The 10,210-nt window shown below is 40.6% G+C and overlaps 1 protein-coding gene across 2 annotated transcripts in view; it reads left to right on the plus strand.

Annotated features, from left to right (window-relative positions):
* Nucleotides 1–10,210, plus strand: part of pde1cb (phosphodiesterase 1C, calmodulin-dependent b) — a 66,777-nt gene that overhangs the window by 845 nt on the left and 55,722 nt on the right. The window contains exon 2 of one of the 2 annotated variants that reach the window (XM_034130664.1): nucleotides 9,633–9,749. In XM_034130664.1, coding sequence (XP_033986555.1) covers nucleotides 9,649–9,749 — 101 coding nt within the window. In that variant the 5' untranslated portion in view covers nucleotides 9,633–9,648. Of the gene's footprint in view, nucleotides 1–9,202; nucleotides 9,750–10,210 lie in introns of those variants that run through there. The other variant, XM_034130665.1, reaches the window with a different exon arrangement.

Raw genomic sequence — 10,210 nt, forward strand, 5'->3', positions numbered from 1 at the left:
TACCTTCTCTGCAATGTCTCACTGCTGTAACACACACTTCTTCTGTCGTGCTTCTCCATGCTTTCTCACAGGCTTTCTGTTGTTACTCGCCATAGTTCCTTCCTCAGAACGAAGGCCCTTTTTCCAGAGCAGGGGGGTGACAAGGAGAAAGTGATTTTCCACTTGACTGGACTCAGCCTGTTCCTTCATTTTAAAAGCTACAGCCTAGATTTGAAAGAAAAACATAGTCAGCGGAGGGCAGCTAAAAGCACTCTCACCTTCCTCAGAGGAAACAGTTCATTTGTCCGCAGAGACAGTGACTTATTTCAGTGTCATATATTACTGTCATATTAAGACATAGCTTTAGCTTTTAATCAGGCTGGGGCACAATGCCAAGCACAAGCCAAATGCTGCTAAATCTTTGGCTGGAGCTGAACGATTTGCATTTGTCTTCTGGCCGGCATGAGAATGATTTAATTCAGTACCCTACCTGCCAATGTCTGGTTACCTCCGCCAAGGAGCTTAGGTTTGTTTGTCTATACGATTCACACTCCTCAGAAGCCAGCTATCTTCTTCTTTACATCTTTGAAATCCAACTAAGATAAGAGACAGTCTTCGACCTGGAGAGCAGTGGTTAATAGAGGCCAAACCCACAGGGAGTAGTAGGGATCTACATCTGAATGACAGATGGCAAGATTATGGCACAAGGTGATTAAATGACCAAGGAACTAGCAGTAATCCATAAAATGATGTAACCACCATGTCACCTCCGAGGCCAAATGCTGGCTAACGTCCTCCAGGCGATGATAATGAGATTTTATTGGAGAACGGAGCGAGGCATCACGTGAAGTGTGGCAGGCAGGACGGGAGTGAGTGAGTTAAAGGAAAGCAGTCATTACCTTGCGTTGATCGAATGAACATTTTGGTTGTGTTTTTTTCAACCATTGCATTATTTTGCTTAAACTCTTCAGTGAATTTCTCTCCAAGTATTCTAATCACTAATTTATGTTCTTTGCTGGCTGCAGTTAACAATTAAAAAAAAAGCTACTTTATTATCTTTTAACCTATTTTCCAGTTTTCTGATCAGCTGAAAAGCTGCCTGACACTTACGATCCATAGCAGCTGCTGAAATAATTTTGTTTTAACAGCTTTTCCTACAACACAATGGAGTGCATGCCTACTAGTCACACAGTGAGGGACAGAATATGAAGCCATTAGTGTATAAACACACGCTGACTCATCTGTGTGGCTGGTATCATGCTGTTGTTTCTGCTCATTAGGGGTGCCTTATGCATTTTAAAGCACTTGCTTTCCCTCACAATGGGCTACAAGAGAGTTTTAACGCAGAAGATGGAACCTGCACATTTTGAATGTCTTTGTGTAAGGCGTGCTATCGTTTCACTTTTTACCCCAAGGTCCACAGTCACTCACAATTTGACACTTTTAGTCTGCTACTATGTTGTTATGCAGTGTTGCTATCTTTATTGTACTACTTACTTTTCTTCATGAACACGTTATAACTGTAAGGTGTTTTTTCTTTGTTGATGTAATGTGGGAACCAATCACCTCACTTCACCAATAATCAATTTATATGTGATGGTGTTACTATGACTTCCCTCACCCTGATGTTTCCCATTAGGTAGTATAGCATGTCAATGTTTTTTTTAATTGTCTTCATTCTGCCTGCTGAGCCAGATACTGGTTCTCATTTAGATATCAGCATGTGATTTGAATACAGTATCTTCACTCTGATTTCCATCAGTAATCTTTAAATTGCAATTTGCTTTCGCAGCAAGACCTTTTAAAGGGCTAATACATAACAAGCCATTAAGGTTATTGCTATTCTCATCCCAAGAGAAGGGGAAGAGAAAGGGGCAACGTATAGGTTATAACTCATTAGTCAAAATTAGCTTTTTATTACAAGCTAAATACTGTTGTATTCCACAATAGTGATTATTCCATTGCGATATGATGCTAAGAACCAGCATTTGACCATTGTAAAACTTGTAACAGCGAGTCAACATCACTTTCATAATAACATGAATGATATTATAAATAGTAAAATCTCTACTAAAGCACTAATAGTTAGAGAGCTTTAACAATGGACAGTCAGAATACCGTGGTGATCAGAGGCTTACCAAGTGGTGACAAGGGACAGAAATATATATTTGTATTTACTAGATCATTCTGAGTTTTCACGTTGGTATTCACCGTCCACATGTCAACAAAAACAGCGCTTTCATGTCCAGGGATCTGTTCCTCTGTCCTCCCAATAACAAGAAAGTAACAAGAAACAAGAAAGCAATAACACAAACAAACATTCAGTCGCCAGAAGCCTCACAGACACACTCCAGTTATCACAGCCGCTGGAACTCAGACAGTCTTCTGTGGTCAGCTGTGAGATGTATCTGCTGGTTAATTGGACGCCGTGTGCCGCTGTGAACTTTACAGTTGATTAAGGCGGCTGTCTCAATCCTTGCAGCCCACAGTTTTGGAGGCTGACCCGCAGGTTCAGAGACCCCCGCTGACATCCCCTGCGCAGCAACAGCCTCCTTCACTGGCCTCACTAGCCGGCTAATGAGCCTCCGCTGGCCAGTGTGACTGCGAGCACATGGGCGAATGGCAGCGCTATCCATCAATGTGATTGAGGCGTGACCTCACAGTTATGATGTTGAAGAGCTGTATGACTGCCGTGCGCCACATGACGTCACACATCATCTGAATTGTGTTTTTATACACTTTGAATGGGCAGTGTTTTAAGCAACAAAAACAAAACAAAAATGTTACCTATGCCAATCCTCTTATGACTTTCAAAGACAGAATTTCCCTAAGTCTGAACTTCTAGCTGCAGAGACAGTATATAAATGTTGTTTGGGGTTTGCATAGATCAATATGTTTATTCCCTTGTGTCAAACCTTCAACCTTTCACACTTTTTTTGGTTATTGATTAGAGTATAAATCAATAGAGGCTCTTGAGGGTTTTCCATCTTGGTTTATTCAAATATATCTTTTAATAATGTGCAAGTATAAATGTGAGTTACATATAACTCCTTTGTAATCAAACCAATTAATTTAACAATTGTTGATCCACGAATAGTCTTTCCAGGCTTTGCCCAGACAGTACAGTATGTCATTGTCAGGTTAATATAGTAATAGGATCGGAACAGTAATAGGTTGAAGGTTCTTAGGCGGGCAGCAGAGTGAGTCTTCTGTTGTGATGTTTGTCACTTTGAGCTGCGTGAGTTACAGTGAGTGTGGTGTGTCCACAGCCTTGAACCTGAAGTGACCTCATGGACAGAAATGTAGCATCTTTCATGGACTCTTTTTATGGTGGTCAGAATTATAGTCCGGACCGAGACAAAATACAAACGTGTAAATATCAGCAATTGCATCAATAAATAGTGCTTTGAATAGCTTTTTATAACAGTGTGATTTTTGGAGTGTGACAATGTACATTTTTCATAATCTTTTTTATTTTTACTTTAAAGATAACATTGTCCTCTTTGGTTAGGGAAATGTGCCGTCACTGCTCGGATTGAACAGTAAATTGTCCAGTTAATAGAAAAGCAGAATGACGTGGTATTTTGATATACAATTCACTGAAACCCAATTTATCCATGTACTGTAAAAGACAATTGTTTGCATCAGCTCTTCACCAAATTAAAAAGATACACACAGCAGACAAGATATTGGCAATGACTAAAATAACTCTTCTGTGAAAAGGATTCTATTGCTTCGGATCTCAATGAGATAGTACACCCAACGCCAGAGCTATTTGCTCTAAGCTGCTTTAAAGACGTTGTTTGGGTTATCCAGTCTGTATTTAGACTAAACGGTCTCCTCCCAATGGCTCTCAGTAACACTAGCTTAGATAGCCTACTTTACTCTACCTGTCCTGTGGGAATGAGCGATAAACCAGTGGACAGTTGAGGAAATACTCTCCCAAGGTGACATAATTTAGTGACCAAATCAAAAGTGAAACACAGTTATGGTGACTTGATAAGGTGGTCTGAAACTTGGCTGAAATGGGATTGTAATGTTGCTGAAGTAGTAGAAAGTGGACATATTGGTCATAAATGCGCACATAATAAGCCATTATATCAGAATGTCAGTTCAACACAAATAGGAGTGTACAGCCATGCTAGCAGCTGAGATAAGGTTTTACTCTGGCACAGCAGTAGCTTTTGAGATATTTTACTGAATGAATGAAAACGTGAACCTAGTGTTGGAACTACAAGAAAAGTCCTAAGAAAACAAGTCATTAGAGTCTACTTTCAAGGGACTTTTATAATGCTTATGTAGCAAATGTCATGACATTCATTGGATATATTATCATTACATTTTCTAAACAGACAAATCCAGATTGTAGGCAGAAGAAGACAACAAACCCAGATGACACAGTCACACTGAATTATACATCATTATAACAACACATCAGAGAAGACGTGGATTGATGGAATAAACTCCCAATCTCTGTAATTGGTCGTGTTTCAATTGTCAAAAGTGAAATTTCTCCCGAAAATTAACTATCGATTTCCCATGACCCCTGTTAACCCGCCCCTGGGCTCTTTGTCCTCCTTAAATGTAACAGTCAATTCATTCTATTGATGGTAAAAGGCCCATAATATAATTAACTGCACTCTAAGAATCCAAACCAAATGGACTCATTGCATCACATTTGAAACACCACTTCCTTCCCACCAGCTTCAGTGAGCGGAAGCAGATTCTTCATGTCATACAACTAAAAAAATCAGCTTACTTAAAGGGGACCTATCATGCAAAATGCACTTTTGTACGTCTTTTATACATGAATATGTGTCTCCGGTGTTCCAGGGAACTCACCAAGTGTCAGAAAACACAACCCTCTCTATTTTCCTCCATACCCAAATCTCTAAAAAAGGGGCTGCAACGGATCTGATAAAAACTGATCCAGATTTGAACACTGTCCTGACGTTAGGACATTGGCGCTACGGCTATTGGGCCAACTCCACCAATCAGGAGGAGACAGCCACGGCCATTGCCGTTTGAAAGCGCTGGAGACGCTGTAGTACATATGCCAGGCCTGTAGGTGGTGCTGTTCTCACAGAATCAGCCCTTGCAAAAACAGGGGTAAAAAAGTGCAAATTGAGCGAAATGAGGCATGGCTAAAATGCATGATCTGTTTGGTATTTTGAAAAAAAAAAAAGTATAAATATGCCTTGTATAGGTATGGTCCTACACTATATTATTATAATATAGCATGATAGGTCCACTTTAATAAAAGGTGGTCAATCTAACATATATTAACAAAAAATAAGATTTGATTATAGAAAAAAATGTAACGTTTCAAAAATGTTTTCAAGAGAGATGTGTTTACTGTTCTGTGCTGTTTAACAGCTGCTCCAACAAAAACTGAGACTCAAGCATTAAATGAATGTATAGTTGCCTAAATCTCCACCTTTTATTGGCCTTCCCAATGAGCTAAAGACATAGCAATCCTTGCGATTATTCTTATTATCCTGACTGTGAAGGTCAGACAGATACCGTTATGAATGTCATTTCTTCCCTACTTCCTGAGTTAAAATCAATTTCCGTTTAGTGTTTAAGACACTGATTTACTTTCATAGTTATTGAAATATTTGGTTGACTGGCCGTCCGTACTCAAATGCTTAAGCCTGATTGTTTCCTTCCTCATGTTAGTCTTCAGTTGAGCTGTTGTAAGCCTCACCTTTGACCTATATGAAGCTCTCTTGGGGCGGAACTAATGGGAAGTTTCTTCTCAGTTTCTTTTTTTCACCTCCATCACGCTGCAAATAAATGTAGCTTTATGGCCGGATGCCCTCAATCTCTCCAACCCATCCTTCCATCTCCACTACATCCAATCCAGAAAAATAAATTAAGTATAGATAGAAAACCATATTGTAATTTGTGATAGATGATGTTCACCAAAATGTGGTCATTACTGCAAAGGCGATTGGTATTTTGATGCATAGATATCCTTATCACCATGCCTGGGAATTTAAATGAGATTTAAATTTTTCATGTACCTCCAAATGACCGGGGCTGTTAATGTCTTGAATTCGATGTGTGAGCTTCGAGGGAGAATGAGCACAGTGACAAGAATTCGTTACCAGAGCGTAATTTCCCTGCACGTCCCTTTGTCATAGTCATGCGAGTAATTCATTCTCCCAAGACTTGATTCATTAGGCCTTTTTTGTTAGCAGTTCTAATTAATCAGGGACATATTTTGATGATCATTATGAGAAGGGACACAATCAATTTTGGCTCTTGTGTTGGTTCATCAATCTGGAGATTGAAGGAAATGCTGGCTTCATGACCCATTCAGACATATGTTATTGTTGTGTATGCTCCCAACACAATTTGCTATATTTGCTTCAGATCCTATGAACTTGTTTTTGGAGGGCTATTTTTGTGACATTTTGCATGCTTTGTGTGGACGGGTGTCTATATCAGCTCATTCCTCAGATCCCTCAGCAAGAAATAAGCAATTAGCGAACAGACGTCCATGTATCCCTAATATTTAATGGCACGCTCAAAATGTGTCTACCCTCCAATAGTTAACACTAGCCCAATTGCCATTGTCCACAAGGTGTTTAAATAATTTGGCGATGTAATTAAAGAAATCTCAGAGATTCCTTAAGTGCTAAGGCCCGGGGGCCACATCTCTCTCAGCAACATCGCATTCTTCTAAATGCTTTTTAAAAAAAAGTTTTGCATCAGAGAAATGCTGTTTTGCTAGTGAATGTGGGATGCTATACATATTTTCTTTTATTATTAATAATAGAGCTTTTTGTTCAGCAAGAATCAAACATCTTGAGAGTTGTCAAATATGACTGAGAGATCCACATCAAGCTGACGGATATATACCTAATGTTACCACAGATGCACATTTTAAAGAAGTATAGATGGGGGTAAGTCACCTCACAATTAATGTCCTATATTAAGTGCAAGTACAGGAAGTAGTATTCCCATTTTGTTGAGAGGCGGAAAAAAAAGGAAGGAGAGATACACCTTTTACTCGTACTTGTAAAAGGTGTATCCAGTCATGCCTACTCCCTCTTCCACATTCCTGGCCAATCACTGCATCAAATGAGTATTTTGAAACTGGTATTATCAGACCCACTCCATCCCCAATTCTGATGTCAGAGAGGCTTTAGGGAAGTGGCTTCAGACTTTGTTGGATCATGTGATACACTTCAGCTGAAGCACACTTGCATCTTAACCATTTACCATCATATATCTGTCTTAACAACAAACTGTCCCGAGCTGAAGCCATACTGTTACTATTCAACGTTTTGTCATGGAGTTAAACAAAAGAAAAAGTACCATCTAATGCAGAATCATCCCATACTAACTTGCTGGTTTGGAGGTGTAAAGGATGGCGGTTATTCAAAAATCTGATTCTCAAGAGCCAGCTGCTGTAAACTTTTAACTTTCTCTTCTTAGCTAGCACTAAAAAAATTGTACGCATAAACACTCGATTCTAAGTGCAATGCAGCTTAAATTGACTTTCCTCGTCCTTGAGGTGTTTTTGACGGAAACCTTTCTCCCCAGGCTCAACCTTGTTCAGTGTCACATTTACACATACAGATGACACAAGACTTTAGGTCCTTGGGGTGTGAACCCGTGAACAGCGTGCAGTGAAACATGACGCTACTGTTGAGGTTTCCCCTACAGTTGACCTGTCAACTCTGCCAGTGGCTGGACATCTCCTGGGGGCTAACCTACCTCCTCAAACAGGGAGAAAAATAAGTGATGAAGAGTGGCTTCAAACAAACAGCCAGAAAAAGAAAGAAAGCCAAAGATATAGGGGGGAAGAGACTTTGATAAGTGCGCCTTTGAAGAGAACATCAGCAGGCTTCATGGCTCTCGGGCAGACCTCTCTCCTCCCTCCTCACAGAGGACCCCTCTCAGCAGATGAAAGCAGGATCCTCTTTGAGGTGGCGCCCTGGAATTAGGCCTGCATCCTGCATCAGGTAATTGAAAGACCTAAGAGCATGGTGGGGAGCTTGAAGAAAAGGGGGGTCTGGCCTGAGTCCTCCTTGCAAGGTTTGGACTTGCAGAAAATGGGAAGACTCATTGTTGTTTTTGCTAGACATTCAGTGAGAAAGCAGCTAGCTAAAGTGGAGAAACAGAAGAAAAGTAAGCAGTAGAAATGGCTCAAAAGGTTATAGAAGTTTGTATTTAAATATATAATTCAAAAATAGCAATGTTGATATCACAACCAGAGAGCTGCATGGCATCAAGAAAATGTAATGGTTCATTAAAGCAATCAATCAATCAATGTTTAACTTGTATAACAGCTTTCATAGTGGCATAGCTTTACAAGTCAAAATGTCCAGACTGGGAAAAACAGAAACTAGAGTATTCAACATACTGTATTTAGTACGCTACTACTAATGCAAAATTCATATTATAGGGAATATAACACATACTATATGCAGGACCTATTGTGTCGTGATTGCTCGGATGGCTGCCGGTAACAAAGAACCTCTTAAAATCTTACATTTTAAACTGGACTGGTAACTGCTGAATGTTCTGAGGAAATGAAGCAGAGAGGACATGTTGCCTACACAAGTGTAGAGGATATGCTGTAAAGGGATGTGTGTAAAGATAAAGAAACATAGACAGAGAGAATAATATTGTATCTGGGGGGGATTGAATATGGGACGGCCCTGTATGCGCTCAATGGATCAGAGTAATCTCAGTCAAATCAGAGTCAATGCCTTGTCTGCACGCTCTTTAATCCTCTCTGGCATGACATTTAATATGTTGTACAGCAAATGTATTATCTACATTTTCAGACAAATACATTACAGCTGTCTCATACGCAGCAATGTTGATCTACGCTGCTCATGAAGTCTGTATTTGTTTCATTACATTAACCTTCACATCACTGATGAAATAAGCGCACGTCTCAATCAATCAGAGGGTAGAAAATAAGAACAGAAGCTGTGTCATTTTTGCACACTTCCCGTTTAAATTCTCCAACCAGATATTTGCTTACATTAATCCACGTCGCCAACACCTTTTTCTCCTATAGATATCTCCCTCAGATTCCTCTCCATCCCCACTCATTTCCCTCCCTCCGTTTCTTTCCTCCAGTGGATGAAACAGAGCACGGTTTCTCATTATCAGCCGGGCTCCTCCCTCTCTTTGACTGGTGGTGTTCCTCCTCCCTCCCTCTTGTGTGGAGAGCTCGGCAGTGTGCGTTAATCCCGGATTGCACTGCCCTGCCGTCTGCATCCCGTTGTTGCTGGGAGAGCATGGCATGGCTCCAGGACCCCTGTGCTCACATAGGAGAGGAGTGAACGAATGAGAGCGAGAGTGACAAGAGAGGGAAGAGGTACAGTCGGGCTGTTTCACCACTGTCACAGCTGCTTGAGCATTGAGTGTTGTTGAGTTTCAATCACACACACTCTGTCACATAAACAAGGGAGAAAAAAAGAGGAGAAAGGAAGGATGACGGCCAGTTTGTCGCAGCTTTGGGTGCATATTTGATAGAAGAGAGGAAACCTCGGTCACGTCCCGGGTTCCACCACACAGCAACTTCTCTCTGCTCCGTGCTGCGTCTTCCTCTTGCTCACAGTTAAGAGGGATTAAACTTTTTTTTTTTTTTTTTTTTTTAAATCTCCTGTTGGCACATCCGGAAGTCTTTGAGTTTCCGTCATGGAGTCTCCCACTAAAGAGATCGAGGAGTTTGAAAGCACGTCCCTGAAGTACCTGCAGCCGGAACAGATTGAAAAGATTTGGCTCAGGCTCCGAGGACTGTGAGTATATTCACTTTTACTGTTTTCAACAAGTGTGTGTATGTCTATGAATATGCTCTGTGTATCTTTGCGTGAATGAAGTTTGTGCTTGAGCTAGGCTTTAAATATTTTCAAGTGAATTTATCTGTAATAGTTTTTCTGTGAAAGCTTAATTGATATCACAAACACAAACGTACAGCATGTTTTCATAGTAAGAGCTAGACCCCACACTGGTTTTGTTTACAGTGTGTTACTGTCTGTGTCTGTGTATCTGTGTGTGTGTGTGTGTGTGTGTGTGTGTGTGTGTGTGTGTGTGTGTGTGTGTGTGTGTGTGTGTGTGTGTGTGTGTGTGTGTGTGTGTGTGTGTGTGTGTGTGTGTGTGTGTGTGTGTGTGTGTGTGTGTGTGTGTGTGTGTGTGTCAGTTTGTATGAAAGAGAGAGAGATATGAAGAGAGGTTTGAATTACTCTAACTAAACAGCTCT

Source organism: Trematomus bernacchii, unplaced genomic scaffold, assembly GCF_902827165.1.
Source record: "Trematomus bernacchii unplaced genomic scaffold, fTreBer1.1, whole genome shotgun sequence".
NCBI lineage: Eukaryota > Metazoa > Chordata > Actinopteri > Perciformes > Nototheniidae > Trematomus > Trematomus bernacchii.